The sequence below is a fragment of the Grus americana genome, chromosome 15, assembly GCF_028858705.1.
Source record: "Grus americana isolate bGruAme1 chromosome 15, bGruAme1.mat, whole genome shotgun sequence".
Lineage (NCBI taxonomy): Eukaryota > Metazoa > Chordata > Aves > Gruiformes > Gruidae > Grus > Grus americana.
Genome location: NC_072866.1, coordinates 2343504 through 2368042, shown reverse-complemented (window position 1 = coordinate 2368042; position 24539 = coordinate 2343504). Strand labels below are relative to the sequence as shown.

The 24539-nt window shown below is 60.3% G+C and overlaps 1 protein-coding gene across 5 annotated transcripts; it reads right to left on the bottom strand.

Moving 5' to 3' along the window:
* Window positions 1-265: 265 nt before the first annotated feature.
* On the bottom strand, window positions 266-24220 carry SRL (sarcalumenin). Of its 5 annotated transcripts, none has more exons than XM_054843618.1 (8): window positions 23988-24160; window positions 13813-14832; window positions 12023-12118; window positions 11137-11232; window positions 7479-7514; window positions 2992-3108; window positions 2025-2258; window positions 266-1279 (listed from the first exon to the last, which is right to left on the bottom strand). In XM_054843618.1, exons 1-8 carry the CDS (start codon window positions 24046-24048, stop codon window positions 468-470), a joined length of 2472 nt encoding a protein of 823 aa, XP_054699593.1. In that variant the 5' UTR covers window positions 24049-24160; the 3' UTR covers window positions 266-467. The 5 variants fall into 5 exon arrangements, with proteins under 5 accessions (XP_054699593.1, XP_054699592.1, XP_054699595.1 ...); XM_054843617.1 differs by having other exon boundaries at window positions 12023-12121; window positions 23988-24158; XM_054843620.1 differs by lacking the exon at window positions 13813-14832 and having other exon boundaries at window positions 12023-12121; window positions 23988-24220.
* Between the last annotated feature and the right edge of the window lie 319 nt (window positions 24221-24539).

Below are 24539 nucleotides of genomic sequence, written 5' to 3'. Positions count from 1 at the left end.
GGGACCTGGTCTCTCTTTCCTTGCCCAGTGCTTTGCCCCTGGAGCTCCTGGTGATGCCCCGGGTTAGTGTGTCACCGCTCTCCCCTGTGCTCTCATGCGTGCCTTAGTTCTCGCTCTCTGCAGGCTTCAGGGATGCAGAGGTTGAAATTCCTGTTCACGCACTCTTGGCACCAGTGAAAAAGCAGCTACAGTTCTAGTTTACCGTGCATTGCTCATACTTACAGCTTAAACATTGCCTTCTACTCAAAAGAACAAAGATAAAATGTCAGGAATTCACAGTTTTTATTCTCTTTCTTATGCCCACCCATCTTCCCCTGCCATCGATGTCAATGACTCAAAGTCCTCATCGTACAGTAGCCTTTGCCAGTGCGGCACTCAAAGGGTTAACAAACCACGGCTTCTTGGACAGATAAGACATAAGCTCATTCACCGGTAGGAACACGTGGACGGATATATTACAGAACACCTTAGGGTTTCTTGTAGCGATTCTTTGGGGTTTCGCCACAGCCAGTGATGTCGCAGGAGAGAACGTTGGGCTTCTTTCCCAAGCCAATGCTTCCCAAGAGATCGGGAAGCTCACGAGTGATGGCCTTCTCGATCTTCTCTAGGAAACACCCTCCCATGTAGGAACACTGCTGAGACAGCAGCTTAAAACTGGTGATAGGGTTGATGCCAAAGAAGTCCTTGTAAGCCTCGCGGTTGGGGAGGTCAAATTTGCTGACATTGGTCTTTGCCAGAATGGACTTAAAGATAAAGAACTTGTCAGGATCTTCCACAATGTCCCTGAACACCAGTTCTCCATCGCTAAAGAAGGTCATTTTGTCCTTGTAGGTCTGCAGATAGCGATCGACCAAAAGGGCGTGGATGCGCACCCGGATGGCGTGCTGGCGTATGAAGGCGATCTTATTTTCCATCCTGTTCTCAATCACCTGGTTGAGATCTTCCAGGAGCGATATCTCTTCTTTGAGGAACAGGTCTTTGTGGGTATCTGGATGGTACTCATGGGGCCAGAAGGAGCTAACGTACACCCTGGGTGGCTCCGTGACGTTGATGAGAGGAGCCAGGCTCCAGAACAAGGCACCATAGACTCTCATGAGCTCCTGGGTAGCCAGGCTGTCAGCTTTGTTCAAGATGATTCGGATTTGAGACTCACGGCCCTTCAGCTGCCGAAACAGCATCTCCAGCTCCAAGCCCACATCCAGCTTCGTAGGGTCAAAGACGACGAAAATGAGATCAGCTCTGTCAATGAACCACTGGCACACGTCGTTGAACGGGTAACCTTGAGGAGAGGAAAGAGAGAAATCCAGCAGAAATGGCCAGCACAGGATGAGGTCAAGGGGTAGATACATCCTGAGCCTGCCACGCCTCATGCCCTGTCTGGGTTGGACAGGGTGTGAGACACAGTAGACTTCCCATACAGCCCAGAACCTGTTTGTCATGTGCTAAAAACACTTCAGAGTTTCTTGGCATGAAAACCCATCCCTGTGTGTCTGGCCCTCAACTACGTGTCTCCCTCAACCTCACCTCCAAACCTTCTCCCTGCTGCCAGCCACAGATTCCTGCTGCTCCTCTGAGCAGATATCAGCCGTGTCATTGCTTTCCCCAGTGGGTCAAGAAGCCGTGCTGATCTGTCCTGGCATGCTGTGGGCATGGTGCTTCTCTGGGCCCTGCTGCAGCACCAGCCATTGGCAAAGCCTGGCTCCAAGGGTGACAAACGAGGCGTTAAAAGCTGAGCAGAGAATCAACAGCCAGAGGAGTCCCCAGCAAACACCTTGCTGAAACGCCCAACTGTCACACCTCCAAATGGCAGAAACGGCTGCTCTAGCTGATGACAGTCAGGTATGTTCCCCAGGCCCCAGCTGCTGCTGCCATGGCCACGGGCAGACAAACATCACCATCCCCTCCCATGGAAGACCGTTTTTACAGCCAAGGCTCTTCCCTGTTGTGCTTCAGCCATCTCTGTCATCTCACATTGTTACGACATCTTTTCTGTAGTCCCTGTGATGAACCCAGTAAACCCCTACCTCGTTCTTGCTGCTTGCGGTTTTCAATGATGCCTGGCGTGTCCACGAAGGTGACTCGCTCCAGCAGTTTGTGGGGCACCTCGATCCCTATCAGCTTCTCCAAGAAGTTCTGCCCAAACTTCTCCAGAGGTGAGAAGGAGCGGGCGCTGTCAGCAGCCATCACGATGCCCTCGATGGTCTTCAGCTTGGGGCCGTGCATGATGACAGTGAATTCGGAGGTGGTGGGTTCTGCCCCTGCCCAGCAACGAGAGGAGCAGCAGAACTGTGAAATCCATGCTGGGCAATGGACATGACAGCGCTGGCCTGGGACTATCTGGGAAGCTCAGGAGCATCGCTCGCTTGCCAAGAGATGCTGGGGGAAGGCAAGCAGCAGGGCCATGAAATTCTTGCCAAACCTCTCAAGAAAATGCCAGCAGGGCTGTTTTCTGCAGGGATGGGTTGTTCTGGAGGTGGCCTGACTGCACAAGGCGCCCTGGAGAATCATCTCCCGGGAGCCCTCGTTACTGTGGCACAGAGCTGGCCACAGACATCTGCCCTCGGCTGCGAGATGACCTCTGTGGGAGCAGGGAGGAGGGAAGGGGAATGGTTTTTCTCCTGGGAGGGTGAATTAATTGGCTCCACATGAGGAGGGAAGGGGAGAAGACAAGATGAGTTGCCCTTGCGATGTGACCGCTGCTCTCACAGTCAGGGTCAGAGGTGGTGACCCCTGCGCTGCGGGACAGGGATGCTGCGGGGCGAGATGCCCTCCTCCTCCCCGGGGAGGGCGGGCAGGCCCTGGGCCGTGGGGAACCTCTCCCTCCATGTGGCACCACAGTCGGGCGGCACGGACCAGATCGCAACCTCCCTGCCGTAACGGGAAGGGGGAAATCAAAGAGATGCAGCCAGGAATCGCTGCCCACAGGGATGCAGAAGTGCAGGTGCCAGCACACCCCTTGGCAGAGCAGGGAGGGAGCGGTGAGCGTGGTACCTGTGTAGAGCTGGTAGGGAGTGTCATCCAGCCCGAGGAGGTAGTTTATCATGGAGGATTTGCCGACGCTCCACGGTCCCAGGAATAGCACCATTGGCTTGGAAGTGATCTCCCCATCTGCAGAGAGGGGAAATAACAAGAGGAAGTGAAGAAACAATAGCCGTCGCCGCCGCGCGATTAACTCCCGGCTGTAACGAGCATCCCATCTGAGCGGCGTGGCGGTGCTGCCGGGGAAACAGCCACCCTTTTGGGGCCACCAGCCATTCGTGAGCCAAGGCATCGCCCAGCAACGAGCCCCAGCGTCTGCAGGAGCAGGACATCACCATGCTCTGTGGGAGACCCCACCTCGCTGCAGCGAGAGCAAACCTTGTCTGACCTTCTCTGAGGTTTGACCTTTCTTAGACTACAGGAGGACTTGAAGGTCTTTTAAATCTTGTCTTGGTTCAGGTTTAGCTGAAGTGAGTTTGGGGCTGGCTGCAGACGGAAGTGGTGTTTGAAAGCAGCTGCCGCAAAGCACGGGACATGCGAAGGAGGTGGCCATGCCGTAACCAGGCGAATGCCTCATGCAAAGGGAGCTGGTGTGGTTTTAAGGAGCAACACTGTGGCACGGTGCTTGGTAAGCGCGTGGGCTGGCCGGCTGCATTGCATTTCCACCATACCCTCACAGGGATCTGCCCCCAGGTCATGGCTCCCGGCCCTCCGGACGAGCACAGGGTCCCTGCCTGCCTGTGGGCTGGGTGCAAGGCTCCAGCCCGGCACGGGGAGTGCAGGCTGGGCAAACGGCCCCGCTTTGGGCCTGGGGAAAGGCAGGAGGAGAATGAACCACATTCCTCATCCTGCACTCTTCAAGTCCCAGAGTTTGCTAAGGGGCTCAAAGAGGCTGGTGATGGCCCATAGGGACCTGTCCTGGTGCCACGCAATCGGTCTGGGAGCTCAGAGGTCCGTGGACACACACAGCCACTGGCCCAGGAGCAATCCCTGCTCAAGCGGGACTCATGCAGTCAGCCTGTGCCCACACTGCTCGATGCCCAGCCCCCAGGCCACTGGGCAGGCAGCCGGTAGAGCCGGAGGAGCACCTGGCCCATGCCAGCCCCCAAGCCATGCCCAGGACGGCCGGGAGCCTGCTAGTCAGCTTGAGCCCAAGTCAGGCCAGAAATGGAAGGAAAAACTGGATGAGCGAGTTCCCCCTTGGTCGGAACCTTCCCCGTCCCCGTTCGTGTACCGGCACTGATGCAGCCGGACAAACCTGGGCAGGAAATGGTGCTGGGAGAGCCATGGTGGCAGACGGCAGAGAGCAGAGCAAGCTGCAGCCACCCTGCCACGGCCTCAGGCCAGCACAACCCACACGTCTGCTGCAGGCGGGGATGCACCTGGCAGCAGGGGCTCATTTCCCCCCATCCCTGGCAGCAGGGGCTCGTGCCATATTCCCCCATCCTTGTCCTGTGCTCGGAGGGGGAGAGGGTCCTGGCAGGGGAAGGGCTGGGTGCCACCGGAGGAGCTGGGAGCCGCTGTCCCTCATCCAGAGCTGAGCCTTTCCCTGTAGCCCAGGGCGAGGAGGTGCCGGTGGGGGACCCGCGCTGCCCTCAGCACCCTCCCTTTGGCCACACTCCTAAGGCAGAGCTATTTTCCCTGCAGTGGCTGAGAGACCCTGTGGCTGCTGCCCACGCAGGAGCCAGCAGCTTTCCAGCAAGCCAGGGATCCATTTCCAAGGCAGGGGAGCCGTAAAGCCCACATGGCGCTGAGCTCCCGCTCCTGAGGTTCCCAGAGGACACCGCATGGCGAGTCTGCACCAAACCAATCTGACCGTGGGGGCAGGAGTCGGGCAGGGCGTGCCAGCCTCCTCCTGCCTGCATCTGCCCATTGCAGGGCCACTATGTCACCGCTGGGGAAGGGAATGGGCTGGGGACATCTCTCCATGGGGCACAGCTGTGTCCTTGCAGTTCAACCCTCCTCCCCAAAGCAGGGAAGCCACGTCTGAACTGGAGGATGGCCCTGCCCGCTGCCTGCTCCCTGCTCGCTGCCTGCTCCCTGCCTGCGAGACATGGGGATCCAATGTTGTCTTCTCAGGCGGGACAAAAACAAATGTTGAAACCTCAGACTTTCCCCTGAATGATTAATAATGACAGTGTCACACTGTCGCTGCTGCTATGTTCACTTGCCGGCTTTAATTGGGTTTATTATTATTATTATTATTATTATCCCTGTGATGTTGTGCTAGAGGTTTGAGGTGGATTCCCGCACGCCCTTTCGTAACACATTCCTGGCCAGGCGTGGCTGTGTGAACACAGGCAGCCCGTGCGCCCTGGCTCCTGCAACAGTGCAGGCAGCACCCCTGCATGGTCACCAACAGCTTGTCAAGATCATCCCTACCCCCTGCTTTGGGAACGGGGTGCTGGTACCCCACGGGCTTTGCAGGCAGCGCCAGGCACAGGATCCTTGTGGCTTTCCGGGTACCAGCAGCTCCGAGGTTGTGAGGCCATGCAGGGGTCCTCCTTGCTGCTGCCCAGGGGCTGGGGGAGCCGAGAGCATCTCCCACCCAGGAGGGTGCTGGCCTGGCATCTGTCACTGCTACGTCTCCCCGCTACGTCTGTTCACCACCGTGTAGCCCAGGGAAAGGAGCCAGTCCTTGCCAGGTGCAGGGCAGGGATGGCGGCAGCTCCATCACGGCGGCTCTCTCCAGCCACCCTGTGGCTGTTCGCTCCCAGCCCAGCCTGCCTCGCTCCCGGCTCAAGCTCATCCTGGCTCAAGCTCATCCTGGCTCAAGCACCAGGCACGTCCTGGCGGTGTCCACAGAAGTCGCACGCTGGTGTGATCAGGCGGGTCCTCAAACCTTACACCTCTTCACCTCTGGTCCTACTTAAAACCCAGCAGCTTAAAACACAGCTTCGCTAAGGTGCCGGGTTTGCGGGGTAAAGAGCATGCTGTGATCCAGCAAAGCACGTGGCAAACAAGGCCAGGAAGGTCATGTCTCCCTCTGCAGAGCCTGCATTTCTCTTGGACTATTCAGCTTTGGGGGTAGGAGCAATTTGGATGCCCAAATAGGTTTTTTTTCCTAGACCTGTGGCTTTCTGGGAGGTTTTTCCATGTTGCTTGCAACACCAGGCTGCCCTTGGGTGGGAGTGCTGTTGCTCTGGGGCTCGGGTTAACCCTGGGTCAGGTCTTCTCCCTCCTTGTCCTCTAGCCCAGCAGAAGTGCCTGCTGTGGGCTCACCCCCCGTTGTACAAGTCTGACCCAAGGATGCTAGGCAAAGTGGAGGATGCGGCAAAACCTTCTCCTTCTCCTGGTTCAGACTGAGCCACAGGCACAAAGGTCTTGCTCTGTCCTCAAACCACCCAGGAAGGCTCAAACACCTGGGGACACGGTCCCTGCATCACCCCCGCTGCCACCCTGTCCCTGTACCCCAAACACCTCCGGCCGCTCTGCCTATGGCACGGACGTGCTGCCCGGCAGCCCTTGGAGGGCGGCCAGCTCGCTCGCAAAAAGCCACGACTGTCCGCACGGCACGTGTGCCCACAGACGGAGGGACAAGCTGCACGTGGCTGCAGACCGTCTGCGCCTGCCTCCACGTCGCGCTCCTCGCACACGTACGCCCACACGAGCAGCACGCGTGTGTGCGCCTGCAGCTAGAGATGCAGATAAGACAGCTATCGAAATACGCTATATATATCTACAACCCTCTCCGCTGCCGGCACGCTGGCACAACAGGGAGCCAGAGGCCCTCCAGGCACTGGCAGGGCTCCGGTTGCGTCCCGGGCCAGGGTGTGGAGGAGCCCATTTCGGCAGGATCCGGCAGTGGGGGCCATGGGTAGGACACGAGGACCAGAAGATGGGATTTCCCTGCCTCATAGTGCAGCGGGGACATTGGCCCATCTCCCATCTCCTGCTTCTCAGGGGGGACGGACCTGGCAGCACACCCCGAGCAGGATAGACAGGAGAGGAGCCAGCTCTGGCCCCCGGGGGGGCTGAGGCCACCGTGCAGGGACCAGCCTGTGGTACTGGGACAGCTGCTGCGGGCTCATCGGCTTAAACTGCAGCCGGGGGGTGGAACAAGAGTGGACATTCGGGAAAGTTTCTGCACGTAGGAGGGTGAAGGATGGGAAGAGGTCCCTTGCAGGGTGGGCTATCTGTTGGGCTCCTCCGGTTCATGCCATGGGTGGGAGATCAACCTGCAGATCCACCACAAATGCCTCTGAACTATCGCTAGAGGAATAAGCAACCTCTTGAGTCTTAACCCAAGAGGGAAAGGTGTCAAAGCCTGGGTGAGGTGGGGATGCACAGTCAGGCCTGGGACAGACAAGTGCAGCGACGCACGTGCCGAGCTCTGGTAAGGCTAGGGACACCGGCTCCGGTGTGTGCCATGGGACACTGGGGTCTGCTTGGTGCCTGGGAAGTGTGGCTTTGTTGGGGCCGGTGAATAGGAAAGCCGGAGGCCAGCGAAGAGCGTAGGCAGCACTGGCAGCATGCAGGTAGCAGGCAGCGATACCAACCTGTGGCGGAGGAACCCAGGGTGCGTCCAGGGTAAGCTGTTAGCAGGGGACACGGGGAGAGAGAAAAGGTACCGTGAGTCGAAGGAGGGACGCAGCTGCCTGGGTCTGGCCCAGGCCAAGGAGGGAGCTGAAGACTGGCCCTGGCCTTCTTGAGGGTAGGAAAAGCCAGCGACGGCCACATTCCCAGCAGGAGAGAAGGAGTTACAGTCTGGGAGCAACGAGACCCGCAGCTACCAGGACAAGCACTAAACCCCAGTCTGCCCTGCACACCGGGGATGTGGCTTGGGGGGGGGGGCAGCCCCAGGAAAGCTGCCACATCTGAGACAGCACCCCAACGCTCCTGCCCCGCTTAGCAGAGTTATCGCCTTCCCCAGCAACATTCACCGAGCGAAAGGAGCCCAACAAGCCGTGGTTAGGACAGCAACCAACCCTGACCACCCCAGTGGTGTGGTTACCCGTATCCAGCCCTCGGGTGGCTGGTGATGGCAACCGGGAGGTGATTCCCTATCAGGGACACTTGCTGATTGGCACATACACAGTAATTAAGGCCACCAGCATGTACCACAAACTGGCATGACTTCACAGCAAGCTTCCCGTCACCAGACTGGGAGAGTCCCTCAGCCCTGAGCCAGGGACAGTCCCTACAGCACCAAGCACACAGGCGGAGCATGCACGCACCCACGAGGGACGGCAGAGCGGAGACACAGGAGGGTGGCAGGCAGGGAAAAGGAGATGACACCTGCCGGGCTTAAACATGCTACCGCAGAGGGTGTGGGGTACGTTTTCTGGGATGCACCCCAACAATTCAGAGTCTTAGGTTGATGGTGGCAGTCACAGTTCCCCCAGGACAGGTGACACTCATCTACACGGGTGTTTTTGCGAGCTGCGGGGAGCAGACGGGCTCCTTGGATTACACTGGCTGATGCACGCGAGCAGAGCCGATGGGAAGGGAGACAAAATGGAGGGCTGCCGTGTAATGGAGGGGCGAAGGTGCTTGCGACGGCACCCCTCTATATTGGCTTACAACTCCAAAGGTCACACATATTCCATGACAGGCCTGCCCTGCCGCTCTCCCAGCTGTCCCGCTCCTCCCAGCCAGCTGAGCTGGCAGCTCTGTGCCCTCCAGCCTCCCCTTGCCATGGGGGTGGGCACGGGGGGAGATTGGGGGCATCTCCTGGCTCACAGGGACACAACTGATGCAATGAACCTGCTCAGGACAGGGCCACCAAGCAGAGGAAGGGGCTGAGGGAACCTTCTCAGCCCCACCATATCCTCATCTTGTAAAGTCAAGGGGGTTCCCTAGGTCAACCCTCTGACTAATTTGCAGGTTTCTTTAATTACACTGCTAATGAGGGATTGGGAGAAGCTGGATCTGTGGGTATTCAAGGCAAACTGCTGGGCTTCAGATCCTCAGGCTGAGGTTGTATGTGCTAGGGTATGGTTGGGGTGTCAGAGCGGCTCAAGGAGTTTGGTGGCCCAGGAAACATCTCTGATGGGAGTATGGGCAGGGCTGCTCATGGCTGGGACAAGGGCTGTGTCAGCATGGTGTCCGTGTGCCTTCCCTTGGCCTGTAAACTGTGATCTTGAGTTACTAGCTCTGGGATTGCATCTGCTCTGCTGGGATAGGGGCCTTGGCTTGGGAGAGCACAAGGGTTGGTGGTTGTTTCCTCAGGAGCTGGGAGGGAGGAAGCCAGCAGGGGCCTGAGAAACACTTGCTTCCCCCAAAAAAGAGAGCAGGGAGGTGGCTGAAGGGCAGGGCAGAGTGTCCTGAGCGAGGAAATGGGTTGTGCACTGGGGCTAGGGGCTGCATCCTCTGGTACTGAACAGCGAAGCAAGGGTTAGAGGCTGGAAGCCCACGAGCAGCCCCTGTAACTCCAAATGTTCTCTTAACCAGCGTCCCAGATTGAGCTGACAGTAAATGCAGATGCTTGCACTGCCGCTGACACAGACCAAAGCAGCTTGGAGAGGAGATGTTCCTGAATTTGAGCTCCAGGATGGAGACAGCTGGGGCAGGGCACGGCTGGGCGGTCCTTGCTGCATGGTGCCACCGCTGAAGAGGCTGTGGGGTGCACTGGGGTGCCAACCCTACAGCTCTGGGTGCTCCTTTCCCAGGTACGTGGCAGTGCTGTGCTGGCTGTGTGAAGGAGGGGACAGGCCAGCACAACGGGTGGGTGACAGTCTGCGGGGCACCCCTCCCGTGCTGGCTGCAGTACGGTGTGTTGCTGTGACCCCCCCGGTAACCCTCCCACATGACAAGCGGATCGTGGTCCCCAGCTGCTGGCAAGCAGCACAGAGCAAGGCAGGCAAGGGCAGCAACATGGAACTGGCTGTGGGAGGCAGCTAGGCTCGGCTCGTGTTTTGAGACCTACAAATGCCTCTCCAGAACCCCTGTGGGTGGTGGATGATGTCCAGGGTGCTCTGTCCCCTGAGGGGACAGGACCTGGGCTGGTGACAAGGACTCCACAGCCCTGTCCCTGCTCTGTGGGTCCCCCCATGGTCCCCACTGGCTCTAAGCTGGAGATGGGCTGGCTGAGTATGGAGATTGTGAAGCCTGCTTACAAAATGTCTGACAGATTTAGGAGTTGCAGTGGGGGTGCCTGTAAAACACGGGTTCTGCTCTAAGGGGATGTGTCCCAGGGGTTTGCCCAAATGAACGTGGGACCCATGCACTGGTGGACCAGAGTTCAGCTGCAAAAGGAAGGTCTGTGTGTGGGTGCGTCTAGGTCCTGCCTCACCAGGAGGGAGGGCACGGCTCCAGGGTGTGGGGGGCTGCAAACCTGGGGAAGGAGGCAGAACTTCGGGAGGAGGAGAGACCCTGGCAGGAGGCTGACGTGGGCATGCAGCCCTGGGACGCAGGCAGCGGGGACTCCAGCATCCCCTGTCTGCCCAGCCAAGGCACGGGGGCATCTGGCCCTAGCTCAGGACAGGGCTGGAGTTAGGGGCTCACAGGAGAGTTACCTCAATGAACCGGGACCTCACACTTGGGCTTGAGCCATCTGTGCTTGGAAAATGAAGCTGCTTGTGTCATATGGGACACAAGAGCTTCCTGTAGTTTGTGAGCATCTTGAGGTCAGGGCTGTACTTTCCTCTTCTGCAGGGACACGTGTACTGGTGGGGCTCAGCCCAAGCCAATGCCCGTGGCCACAGGGACCTGATCCAATGTGTCTGTAATTGCCAAGGAGTGGAAACTCTAACTCCCAGGGTGAGTGAAGGCTGCCGAGCTTGAGGGATACCCTGCCCACATGGCCGTGTCCCGTACGGAGCAGGAAGAATGCCAGCTCCAGCCACCCCCAGGAAGCTCATCCCCAGCCTTAAGAGGTCCTAAGCTTCCTTGCCAAGCCTGTTTCACCGGGCCGTGATCGCCACTTGGCATGGGGACAGGGCATTGATATTGAGCAGGTGGAGGACCCAAAGCAGGCCAGGTTCAATGCTCAGCCTACACAGATGGTCCTGCCAGCGGATGGGCTAAGGCTGATGCAGGAATGCCTGCTGCTGGGTTCACTAGGGCATGTTCTCTAAGCCCAGTGTGTTCGTGGCCTTCTTGGGAAGCTGCAAAGGAAGACAAACTATCCGAGCTTTTCCATGATCTGCTCTCTGTGCCGTTATCTGCATCGCAATGACCTGATGGTGCCGGAGACCCTGGTGCCTGTGGTATTACCTGTGATCTCGTGCTGCCTCAGCTCATTGTATCTGTAGGACTGCTCCAGAGGCTTGATGGAGGAGTGGTAGATCTTCCTCAGCCGCTGCAGTACTCCTGCAGGGGTAGAAGCATGCAGATGGGTGAAAGGCAAACCACAGCACCCTGGTTGAGGCCCTCCTAGGTAAGCTGCTGGGCATTCTCTGCAGACCTTGAGGGTGACTCAGCTGTGGATCAAGGGACTTGGCTCATAGTTGAAATCTTGGCTGAGCTGATCCCAGTCATGCATTTTGATGCCTCTCCCTGCTAAGGTTTCCTGCTGGGCGCTGTCCCCATCTGCTGCCGGTCTTGCACATGCCAGCAGTTGATGGAAGGAACATCTCTCATGAATGCTGTTTAGCACTCAGCACCCATGATCCCGAAAGCCCTCCACTATGGTGCCAGGGACCTATGGCACAGCCCCTAAGCTCCACAGCAGCTTTTATAATTTTCTTTCTAATCCAGACTGCCTGTGGGGCCAGCAGAAGCAAGCCTTATAATAGCTAAACCTAATAAATAATTGGAATAAAAATCCAAACTTATTACAAGTTGCCCCAGGTTTCTTTGGGCAGCAGCGTAGCTGGCTTGGGCTGATTCACCATCTACATTTTCCAGCCTCTGCCCTCCTAGTTCTTGTACACCCTTGGGGCTGATTTTAAAATACTTAAAGTATGTTAACACAAGAGCGGCGAAAGGTCTGTTATTGAAGATGTGGTGTTGCTCGGCTCTCAAGAAGTAAGGTTAAAACCAAAACACTCTAGGGAAGGGAAATCTCATCCGTGCTCTTTGTGCAGCAGAATGGTGAGGAGCCTGTCCTGCAGGGACTGCCTGGGCAATGCACGGCTGGGTGCCACCCAGGCCCCCTCACCTGAGAAATCATCGGCAGGTTTGTCCTCGTTCAGCTTGAGGGTGCTCTCCAAGTGGGACCGGTCACGCTTGGTCAGCTCGCTGGCATCTTCAACCTCTTCTGGAGGAAAAGGCAAGGAGACCTGTTACCTCTGAGCTGGGGACTCCACACAGGAGCTCACACAAGCTACTGCCAGGGAGAGGGCATGGGGGAGCACACAACCCCCCGAGCCTGCGGATCCACCATGTGCCTCAGCAGTCACTGTCACCTTTGGCACGCCGTGTGGTTTCTCTTTTGCGAAGGCTGTCGGGGCTGTGGCTGCTGGGGGAAGCGTCGTGGGCAACTGCTTGGCTCTGAGGAGGCACGCCACGTCTCGCCGGGGGGAGCAAGGGCCAGCCGCTCGCAGGGAATGCAAAGGACGTGCCTGGAAGGGGCTCCCGGGGCTGGGGCGTAGTGCGAGCACGCGTGGCACCTGCTGCCCGATGGGGCCCCTGCCTGCCCCGGCGCTTCCCCCGGCAGCTGCAGCTCTTCCAGGGCTAAGCCTCAACTGCAGGCACGCTGCTCTGCCCCTCTGTCTGTCTGCTCTCCCCAAAATTACACATTGAGCCAGAGACATGAGGATGTGTGAGGCTGGGGCTGGCTCTTGAGAGACCGGCCAGCCTGACCCATCCTGGCTGCCTTGCCTTTGACAGCAGGCTCGTCCTCCCCCACTTCTCCCATCTCTTCCCCCTCTGTATCAAGCTGGGGCCCTGGTTTGGGGTGGCCCTGGGGACCCCACAGCTCCATGCCAGGCTTGGGGAGCAGGAGACAGCTGTGTCTGCCTGAGGTAGGCACCCCAGTGTCCTTGAGACAGGGGACAGAGGTGTCCTTGCCCTGGAGGTGCTGGCACACCAAGGGCCCTGTGCAGCTCCAAGTGCTTTTTGATAGCGGGAGCTGGGTCAGGTTTTAGTGGGGGTTTGGGGACAGGTCTGGGGACAGACGTGTGCTGGCTGGGCTGGGGGTGCCTGGGCCAAGTGGGGTGCTGCCGAGCCCTGAGACGGTGTTGAGTGTCTACCGAGTGTTGGGCTGAGGAAGACCTTTTGACTTGCCAAGTAAAGCCACAGAGACCAAACTGGGTTTCCCTTTCAGCACAAATGGGAACTTTTTGAGCTGGGACATTACAGATGAAAGCAGAAAATTACTCAGCTGGGTCCAAAGGTTGCTGCCCAACCCGTGGGCCAAAATCCATGAGCATTTCTAGGAAATCATGGTGGGGGGCTTCCCTTTTCCTTGGCTAACCTTTCACTGACAGAACACGGCCAGAGCCAGTGCTTCAGCAACTCATTGGTCTGAGTTAGCTCTTCACATCTTCCCTACAAGGCAAGGGCTGGTGGACAAGAGACCCACCAGCCTGGGCAGCGTCCTGCCCTTGCACCAAGAAAGCTGGGAGTCCAGAAGACTCTGAGGGTGGATGATAAAGAGCCTTTAAGAGGTCTGTGGGTGCTGAAAGGGGCCTGGGTGTTAAAAATCTTATCCGTGTCCACAGCCCGAAGGAGAAGTCACAGGCTTAAAGTGCAGCGAGGGAAATGTCAGCCAGCTTTCGTATCGCTGTGATGAGTGCCTGCATCGCAGGCGTCCGCGGGCTCCTGCCTGTGCCCTCGATGCCTGCAGCCGGCCCAGCTGTGCAGCGGTTAGGGGCAGGCGCGGGAAGCACAAGCGTTAGGAGAGGGCCATGCACTAGGCGCGGTTTAATGTGCCAAGCTCAGCTCCACCAGGGGTTGATAGTAGGTCACTCTCGCCGCTACAGCACACCGACAAGAAAAGACTCCAACCTATCTGACTGTGCTGGAGCTCAGTGGCAGCTGGGTGGAAGCTGTGGCTGGGTGGGCTCTCTGTTTCTTCCAGTGATGGCTTGTCTGCAGGGGGGTCTTCTGCTGCTGGTGGGTTTTCCACTGCTGCTGGTGGGTCTTCTGCTGCTGGTGGGTCTTTTACCACTGCTGGTGGGTCTTCTGCTGCTGGTGGGTCTTCCACCACTGCTGGTGGGTCTTCTGCTGTGTCACCACAGGGAGGATGATGGCAGCTGGCAGGGCCATCCCTGGCTTCTCCCTTGCTGGCAGCTGCTGGTTTGCCACGGCCTTTTTTGCCAGAAGCTCTGGCTGCTTCCGTGTCATTCCCTTCAGCTCCGTTCTCTGGCCCTGCTGGCCCGGCACCGTCTTCCTCAGACTCTCCCTCCTCCTCAGACTCTCCCTCCTCCTCAGACTCTCCTTCCTCCTCAGACTCTCCCTCGCCTCCATCTTCCTCAGACTTGCCATGTTCATCTTCGTCAGACTCCCCCTGCTCATCATCTTCCTCTGAGCTCTGCTCACCCCCTTCCTCTCCCTCCTCAGGAGCAGACGCTGCTCTTGGCTCCTCCATTTTCTCTTCCCCAGGCTGCCCTTGCTCCTCAGAGGCTTCTTTCTCAGTGCCAGGCTCCTCATCCTCCCGGACCTGGGAGCCATCTTGTGGGCCAGACCTGTGGTTCCCTTCATGATGTGCTGCCTCAGGGGTGCCTGGCATGGCGTTCTCCCCTGGGCTCTGGGCTTCACTGGGCCCCTCCTGACCCTTATCCATGGTAGTCTCCTCTGGCCGGCCATCCCCTAGCTCCAGGTCCCTGCTCAGGCCACCTGCCGGCTCTTCCTCCCCCTCTCTGCGTCCCTCCTCAGCAGTGCTGGGCAAGGACACGTTGGTGGGGCCGCCATCTTGGTCTTCCTCAGGGCTGCCGTTGGCTGCCTTCTCCTCCAGCCTGGGCTCTGTGGCTGGCAAGGGGCTTTCGGCAGCACTGCCGACGTGGTCCGTGCTGGGGGCGTGCGGCTCTAAACGATGAGAACAGCTCAGTCAGTCTTACCCGCGCCTGCACCTTGCTACTGGGGCACCCGCCAGCCCCCCATCAGCACCAGGTGGGGGGCCTTGAGGGAGGATTTGTGGCTGTTACCAAGAGGTTTAAACTGTTTCCTAAACCTTCTCTAGTTCCAGCTCAATTTTCTGTCCCTGTTGCAGGAAGCTGGGTGCAAAGAGGTGTTTGTGGGGTGGCAAAGCTGATGCTAACAAGGGGCCCCACGCCTGCACCAACCATGGCTGCCACCTGCTGCGAAGCGCTGTGGGAAGGCAGCAAAGCAGCCCTAAAAAATGGGGGAGAAAGGAATGACAAAAAGCGTAGCTCAAGGGGCCGCGGGCACTTGGCAGGTTAAAAGGGTCCTTCCTCAGCCCTGCCTCGGGAGACCATCGCGCCAGCCATGGCGGGTGGCTGGGTGAGGGGGAGGAAGGGGCGAGGGGCTCCCTGGCACAGGGCTCTGCCTTTCTGCACGCAGGCAAGTGCAGGCAGGGCCTGACCCCGGCAGCAGGACTCGGGAGCTATTTATTGTGAGCATCCCTTCACCAGGAAAGCATTTGCCGTGCTGTGTGGCTGGCGGGGACACAATATGTTTGTTCTGCAGCCCAGGAGAAGCCATCCGTATTTTCCATAGGCCTCCAACTGCATTTTAACATTAGTCAATGGGTGCCAAAAATAAAAGATCACCGGCTATACTGTCTCCGTTACAAACAGTTGCTGCTAGTCTAAATAATCCCCCGAAACGTCTAATGCCTGCATACCAGGGAAGCGTTTCAGAGGAAAATAATTCCTTTGTACTCCAGCTGGCAAGCAGATGCCAACCAGGAAAAAAAATGCCACCTCCACCCAGGCTGCAGGGACAAGAGCAGGCAGCAGCGGGCACGGCAAGCTCCAGGCACAGCCAACCGGCTGGCAGCCAGCCCTCTCCTCTGGCTCCCGCACTGCATCCGTACCGGGGAGTCGCAGGGCCACCATGTCCTGCAGAGCATTGGCAGGGTCCTGCTGGCCTCGGCAAACTGTGGCGCTGGGGCTCGCTGGGCTTGGCCGTGGGTGACCGCAGTGACCAAGCACAGGAGGAGCTGAGCTGGGGTCAGCGTGGTGCCAGCCCCAGACCACTCAAGCCAGTTTGCTGATGCCGGGCGGGCGGTTGCATCTCTATCTGTGCCGGGGATGGCGGTGCCGTTAGTTGGGATTCAGGCGGCTGGGGGATGAGCCGTGCCAGCGGCAGGCGGCTGGGAGGGACGGGCTGCACCTCAGCCTGCCAGGGTTTCTAGTTGCTCTTGTGTGCAGCCTGGCACGGTGGAGCTGCCGCCGTTGCCGCGGCCTCTTGCCCTGCCGAAACCGGATGCGAGGGTCACCCTTGCTCTGCCCTCGCCGACCTCCTCCGTCCTTTGCTGGCATGTGGCTTGCAGGTGCCTCCAGGCTCCCAATTCAGCTCCCAGCCGGAGGGAGACAGGTTGTGGGCAGCTTCCACTTGCCTCCCTCCCACCCAGAGCACCCCTCTCCTTTAGGTCACCTTCCCGCGGGACCCATGGGACCCCTCAGGAGCCGCTTGAAGGGGAATGTGCTACATCTGACCTGCAAAGCCCCGGGTGGCCAGGGGCCAGCATGCCCCTGCCTGGCCCTGGTGGGCTGAAGACCAGCCTGGGTCTCCTGAGAGTCCCCTCGGCTGATGGGGACAGGGATATTCTCAGCTTGGCCTCAAGATAGCTGGTGACCTGGAGGGCTGGGAGGGGAGCGTGGCTCCTCGGGTGGGTGTTTGGGGAGGGTCAAGGTGGGTGGAGGGGGGAGCAGGACCAGGCAGAAGAGACCCTGTGCATCCCAGGGGCTTTATCTGGGGTCTGTGTGTCCCCTCTGACCCAAGGCAGGGAGACAGAGGGGCTGTCACCCACCATAGCCGGGTGCAACGGCAACCCCAGCGCCCACTGTGGGCCATCTCCTGCAGGAGAAGGGGAATATTCCCCAGGCGCTCCGACTGGGATGTTGCTGCTGGCATGCTGTCATGGGCTTCATTTCCTGTGACCTTCAAGGTCTTATATAAAGTCCCTCTCCCCTCTCCACCTCCTTCTCCCTCCTGTTTTCCCTATATGGTCTCCAAATCCATCACAAGGCAAATTGTGCTGATCTGCAGATGGCCGGCCGATGAGCAGCAAAATGGGCCGAAGGTTACGGGCTTAACACCCTCTGTGCATCCACCAGAGGCTAAAAATACGGCCCAGCAACTGTACGGGGGAATCAGAAGGAGCAGCTTGGTGGGGTGCAGACGGCGAAGCACCAGCCCCCTCGACCACTGGCCCCAGCCCCTCACCCCGCTGCCAGCCAAGGGTGACGTCCGCCCCTGGGGCGCGTCCTGCGGGTCCCCGTGGGCTCCGGGAGGGAATGGGGACAGCCACATTGTAAAGTGACACCGGGGCTCCCCTTGTTCGCGCCCTGCGTTGTGCCAAGTGGCCGGGTGGCATCAGAGAGGAGCCTTTGTCCCGCTCCCCTTGGGGACCTGACCTCCCAGAGGGTCCCTGGCTTGTGCTGCCCCTGCTGCCCCCAATGTGACGCCCACGGGGATGGCTCCCAGCGGGGTGAACGTGACCCTGCCGCGGTGTCTCCACCATCCCTGCACGGGGCCATATGGAACGGCACTGCTATGGTGCCGAAATGGGTCCTGCAGGAGGGACGGTCCCCGAGGAGTGCCGGGGCTGGCTGGGAGGGACAGATGGGCACAGGTGGCCCTGGGAGGGACGCTCTCCCCCTCCGGCAGAAATAGGAGCTCTGCACCCGGGGATGGCTTTTCGCATGCCCTCTTCCCGTGCTGGGATCCCGGCCCCCGCAGCACGCTGGGGAGTTATCCCCCGGCTCCTGCAAGTCCTGCTCTCCCCTTGCGATCCCAGTGGGGTTTCAGGGGGAGCTTGCACCCTAAACCTGTCTGTCCCTTCCTTTTGGGGGAAAGGCAAGGCTGAACGAAGCCTGAAGGCTGTGCTTGGTTCCCACAAAGCCCTTTAAAACCTCATGGAAAGTGGCTGGACCCAAAGGCGCTGCAGCCCTGAGATGCTTGGCCCTACCCCAGGCAAGGGTCGGCCCCTGCCTGCGCCGGCCACGTGGGGATCTGCTGGGACAGACCCCGGGGGATTCCGATGCTCCGTGCTGCTGCCAGCCAGCAGCCTGGTTGCTGGAAAAAGTAAGTCAAGGTGGATTAGCCCTGTGAGCCTGACCTTTCTGCAACCAGGAGCCCTTCCCAGGTGGGAGGCAGGGCCAGGGGAGTGCAAAGTGGGGGCTGTGCCCCTCGCCTGGGCACCCCAGCCTTGCAGCCCAGCCCTGGGCACCCGGCTGAAGAGCAGCAGAGGACGGCATCTCCTCCCCTCTCTTCCCGTGCCTCAGTTTCCCACTCTGCACCATCCCAGCAGAGCCCGGTGCTGCTGCCGAGCCCCACGGGAAGCGCCTGGTGTTTTATTATCCTTCGGCAGCTCCGATGCCAAGCACCGCCAGTGCCGGGGCAGGTGGGAGCCTGGCTCTGGCACCAGTTTGGAGCTGGCCAGGCCAACACCCTCACTGAGTGGGAGAGGAAAGTGTCCCAAAGTGGCTCAAGAAGCCCAGAGGACACAAGCACAAGGATGGAGTTGGCTGTCCAGCCCCTCATGCACTCCAAAGCCTAGGATGCCCAGCCACAGCATCCCGTCCCAGAGGCTTCGTGATCTCAAGGCACCAACAAAAAGCAAGTATTTTCCAGTTTTTTCAATGCAGAGCCCAGAGAGGGTATAGGAAACAGCTTTGTCAGACTAACGACCTCATTTGTGGAGGAGATTTTAAGTTTAGTTGAAAAAGAAAATAAATTTATTTGATTTCTAAAATTAGTCATCTAGAACTGCATGATATTTTGATTAAGAAAGCGTAAAGAAACCCAACCAGGATGTACCAAAGGGATTAAAACCAGGCTCAGAGCTTTCTAAATATAGAGATGGAAAACGGGGAATCACTTCTGCGGGGTGTTTTTTTGACCATCTGCCCACAGAGTGCCCACCCTAAAGATCTGGAAGAAAACATGAACTCCTGACTTGCAGAAGACATGAAGATCAGGGTGGTGGAAGATAAAACAGCCGTGACACCCTGGCTGGGGGGAGATCTGGGTCCGTAAGTGAGCAGCCAGCGAGACAGCAGCACGTATTTCAGCACAGGCAGATGTCACGCTGTACGTCCAGGAACATCTCCCTGTGCTGTCCCTCCTGGGGTCTGCAGTCGCAGGGGATGCTGAAGGATCTGAGGGAAGCACTGTGCCATGGTTGGGGCTGGAGGAGCCTTCCTCCAGAGAAGAGACTCCTGCAAGGTCATGCTAGTCCTGTCCCTGGCCTTCCAGCCATGAGAGGCTTCACCAACCCACCCCAGGGCTTCCCCGGTGGCCCCAAGGGACATCCTCCACACACTCAATGTGAGTCCTCCCTGGTGAAGACTCCCCATCCCTCTTCTTCGGTCATCCCGAGGATTCCTGGTCACCTGGGCAGGACAGGGAGAGCCCTTGAACTTGTCAACCTGGATTTTAATGCCTGGTGATCCGTTGTCCCACAAGATCCTCAAATCCTTGGGCACGTCCAAGCAGAGACGCTGCCGGGCCATGGCAAGCAGCGGTACCCAACCCGGGGGTCAGGACTGGGGACCCTGCTGGGCCATCACGCTGGGATGGGGCTGCGTGGCTCCAAGTCCTTTTCCACGGCGTGCCCCCGCGAGCGGGGAGGCGGGCAGGGTCAAGCCACGCGCCCGGCTGGCACCGGGGCTGTGCTGCCGCTGCCAACGCCCCAGCCTGGCTCGGGGTGCCCGGCCAGAGAGTCCCCAGCCCCTCCGCCAGCCCCCGCCGGCACACGAGCTCACCGGCTTCCTTGGGCTATCGCTTATGAGGGAAATGTCCCTGCGGGCTGAAAATAGCTCAGCAGAGCTCTGCCAAGGCACCAGCACCCGCTGCTATTCCTGCAGCGCCTGGGGAATGGGCAATTTTATGAGCAATTCGGTCACCCTTGCACCCACCGGCCGGGCTGGGATTTCGGCACCCCGGCAAGCCCGTGCTCCCGGCACAGGGAGCTGGCGCCTGCGTGGGGCTGGCAGGTCAGCGAGTGGGGACATGGTGGGGACACAGTGGGGACGTGGGGACGCAGCGAGGGCACAGCCCAATGAGCATTATCCCTGGGTGCAGCACAGCCCTCCCAGCCCCACACCATCCCGCAGGGACCCACTGGTGCCCCTGTGCCACCAGAGCCGTGCCCAAGCAAGGTGTCCTGGCTGTCACCCACACACCAGGCCAGGGATAGCCGATGGGAGAGGGTGTCACAGCACATCCAACCTGCCTGACATCTGCCTTGCTTTTCTCAGCCAACACTTGGGGAAGTTGGGGCACCCATGGGGACCGGGATCTCCTCCAGGCGAGGTGCCAGGGATGTGCAAGGGATGTAGATGACCAAGACCTGTGGGTCGCTGTGGCACACCAAGTCCCTTGCCTCACTGTGGCCATGGCACCCAATGGCAGCAGTGCCTGTGGTTGTGCCGATGCTGGGGGGGCGGAGATGGAGGTGAGTGCAGTGGGGTGTCACTGAGACACAGAGGTCCCCCACCTCTGGGGAAGCTCATTACCCTGGGATGGTTGGGGTGGGGAGTTAAGGACTGGCAGAGGTGGACCTCACCCATGGGTGCTGTGCCCTGGGCCCACCTGAGGTGACACAACCCAAGTGATGGAATCCACCCCAAGATGTTCTGTCCTGGGAGGTGGATCCCACCCCGAGGTGACATGTCCTGGGAGATGGGAATCACTCCAAGATGCCATGAGGACAAGGTGACACCTCCCAGGCTGAAGCAGGATGAGGAGTCCCAGGGGTGGTGGCCTGCATCTGCTGTCACCAGGAGGTGTGTGTGCCAGTCCTGTAGTGCCCACTTGCTGCAGGAGGATGCTAGCATGCCAGGGCTTTCCTCGACTCAAGAAAAGAAGGGTCCAAGGAGACCTTCGAGCACCTTCCAGTCCCTGAAGGGGCTACAGGAAAGCTGGAGAGGGGCTGGTGACAAGGGCAGGGAGTGACAGGACAAGGGGGAATGGCCTGAAGCTGCAGGAGGGGAGATGGAGATGGGATGTGAGGCAGAAATTCTTCCCTGTGAGGGTGCTGAGGCCCTGGCACAGGGTGCCCAGAGAAGCTGTGGCTGCCCCTGGCTCCCTGGCAGTGTTCAAGGCCAGGTTGGATGGGGCTTTGGGCAACCTGGGCTAGTGGAGGGTGTCCCTGCCCATGGCAGGGGGTGGAACTGGATGGGCTGTGAGGTCCCTTCCAACCCAAACCAGTCTGGGATTCTGACTCCTTGCCCACCTTGGAGGCGGTGACAGCACAGCTTGGCGTAGCCCTCCCACACAAATTCATGATGGCCGAGGGGGGCCAAGGGCTCCCCAGGGCGAAGCTGCCAGGCGCGGTGGCTGGGCACTGCCCTGCCAGCGTCCCCGTGGCCCATTCCCAGTGCCTGCAGGGACTTGCCATGGCCACCCAGCCTGGAAGGGATGTCCAGGCTCTGCCCAAGGTGCAAGCATGGGGAGAAGGAGACCTTCCCCTGGGCAGGAGCAGGGACCTTTGCCCCGAGCCATCGCCCAGCCCTGCAGTGGGTGTTGGACCCACCGGGGCTTCTGGCCACTCCAGGGAGCTTTGCTAGCCCTGGCCATGTGGGCCATGAGCCATTTTGGCTGGGGCTGCACGAACGTGGGTGTGGGGCCCTTCCCATCCCCCGGCCTCTGGGAGCAGTGACGGGGTCCCAGCAGCCCCAGGTGTCACCAAACCCTCCGGGCGCTGTGGCCCTGGCAGCGCGTCCCGGTGCTGCGGTGCGTGGCAGAGGGGACAGTGCCTTGGCCAGGGAGCCAGGGGACTCTGCACCTCACAGCCAACTGTGGGGACCCCCGGGGACCCAGCTGTTTCCCCCAGCTGGGGGTGTCACAGCTGGAGGGGGGGATCCAGCTTTGCACAGCCCGCCCTGGAGGGACACCATGGCCAGAAACCCGGCTGGGCTCTGGCGAACTCCAGCTGCCGTCGCTCTGCCACGTGGAGCGGTGACCCTCCACGTCCACGCTCAGCTGTTACCCACAAAAAAGAGCAGCTTTACCCCGGAGACCCCCCTCTTCGTGCCGAGATGGAGGTCGGGATGGTTAACCCAGCCGTGCCCCAACGCACTGGAGCAGCCATCCCAAACCCTCACCCTGAGGATCGCACCCCTTCACGATGCATTGGTGAAGCCCCCGGTTCCCCACTGGGCTCCCCTCCCCTTCTCCTTGTCAAAGGGGGGGTTAAATGGGAAGACAAGACCCCAAAATGGGAACACACACCCACTCAAGCCATCTCCTGCACCCCAAAGGAGCCCAAGTCTTGGGCTTGGCACCAAAGGAAAGGCAAAACTCTTTGTGCAAACCCCACCAGTCCCTGTGGAGCAGAACCACAGCAGGAGATGGGCCATTGCTTCTATCTTTTCCCCAAACCTACAGGACTGGGGTGAAACACAGGACACAGGAAACATAAGCAGGAGATATCGAGGGTGGTGGGGACTCGGGGGACCCCAACGTGCCTCCCAGCCCTGGAGCCTCCTCCCAGCCAGGTGATCCCGGCGCTGGGCTGAGCAGGGTGCTGGTGATACGGTGCCCAACGCCGTGTTCGGCCCCATGGCATCACCCAGGCTGCTCCACAGCCTCCGTGCCAGCCTCAGCGCAACCAAGAGCTGCACTGGTGGTCACCCACCACGTTGACAAGCCCCTGATGTCCCACGGGGCCACCAACCCAGCCTGGGGTGGCACCAGCCGCTGGCCATGCCTGTAGAGGACCTTTCCTTCCCCCCATCCCCAGACCCGACCCGCAGCCCCGCGGAGGTCACCCCACCACCAGCGGGGTGCGTCGCTGACCCCGAACCCCTTTAATTCACAAGAATGGTCCAAGATGCCCTTAAAAGGCCAAAACTCAACGGGGCCGGGGGTGCCGGGTGCTGGAAGGCGGCAGCTGCGGGTGCCCGCGCGCGGGGCCGCGGCGGCACAGGGCGGGGGGGCCAGTGGCGGGGGGGGGGGGGGGGGCCAGGGCGGCTGCAGGGAGCACAGTGTCCCCTTACACGGCTGTTTCCATACTTAGCCGCCCCCCTCCCGGCAGCGTGGCCGCCGGAGCCCGGCCAGGCAGAGAACCAGCCCAAATTAACTCAAGGGCAAGCAAGGGTACCGGTGATGCCGCCCCACTGCACGGCCCCAAGGGACGCCCAGCCGGGGACGGGGGTTCTCGGCAGGGACGGGACAGCGTGGGGAAGGGGGCCTGGGGGTCACCCAAAGTGCTGTCTTGCTTGGCAGGTCCTTGGGTGGGAGGGAGACCCCCCCCAGGGCAAACAGTCCACCCCATCCTGCTGTGACTACGGGGAGCCCCAGCAGCCCCCAGGTCCCCGCAGCCCAAAACCGAGACACCTCGGCACCCATGGGTGACACTGACCCTGGGCACGTTGGAGGCAGCACAGCCCCTGCACCCACTCTGGCTCTGGAGGGGGGATCCCAGGCTGGGCCCCGCCTCCAGCCCCTCCTGGCCACAGCCCCCCACTGTGTTTCCCCGAACATTTTGGGGTGACCCGGCAGCCCTGGCAGAGCAGCAGGTGAGCCTGGACGGCCGTACCCCTGCCACCCCATCCTGCTCCTGGCACCCACCCGGCCCTGGGGTGCAGGTTGGGCTCACCAGCACCCACAGCCCTGCAGGCACCCACAGCCCTGATGAGCACCCACAGCCCTGTGGACACCTACAGCCCCACAGGCACCCACAGTCGCACAGATGTCCACAGCCCCGCTGGGCACCCTCTGCCCATAGGCACCCATGGCCCCACAGGCACCCACAGCCCTGCGGGCACCCAGAGCCCCGTGGGCACCCAGAGCCCCATGGGGACCCACAGCCCCGTGGGCACCCAGAGCCCCGTGGACACCCACAGCCCTGCAGGGACCCCACGGCCCCGTAGGGACCCACAGCCCCATAGGCACCCACAGTCCTGCAGGGACCCCACAGCCCCATGGGCACCCACAGCCCCGTGGGGTCCCACAGCCCCATAGGGACCCCACAGCCCCGGGGGGTCCCACAGCCCCATAGGGACCCACAGCCCCGTGGGGTCCCACAGCCCCGTGGGCAGCCGTACCTGCAGTGCCGAGGAGCAGGAGCGAGGCCACGCAGCAGCAGAGCAGGTTGAGGCCCTTCATGGTGGCTGCCAGGAGCTCCCTGCCGCTCGCTGCCTCTATTTATACGGCAGCAGCGAGCGCGGGGCAGGGCAGGCAGGGCAGGCAGGGCAGGCAGGGCAGGCAGGGCAGGCAGGCAGCTGCCGCCACGGCCAGCGCAGATGCTGCCGTCGCCGTTCGTCCGCTCCCAGGGGGCCCTGGGGATGGGGACAGGGACGGGGCACGGTGGCAGCGCCGCAGCACCGGGAAAGGCTGATGCCAGGGATGCGATGGCACGGGACACCTCCTGGCACGGGGTCCCTGGGGCCGGCACTGCCCACGCAAGGTCACCGTCCCCATCACGGCATCCCGCTGGCACGGGGGAGCGGATCTCCTTGAGCTGCCCCAAACTCCTGTGGCCTTTTTTTTGGCTGGAGCAGGATTTCACGGAGGGGGAGAGGCGAGCGCCATGGCACCACCGTGTCCCCCATCGGTCCCCAGAGGTGGGTGTCCCCAGGCACCTCGTCCCGGGCTGA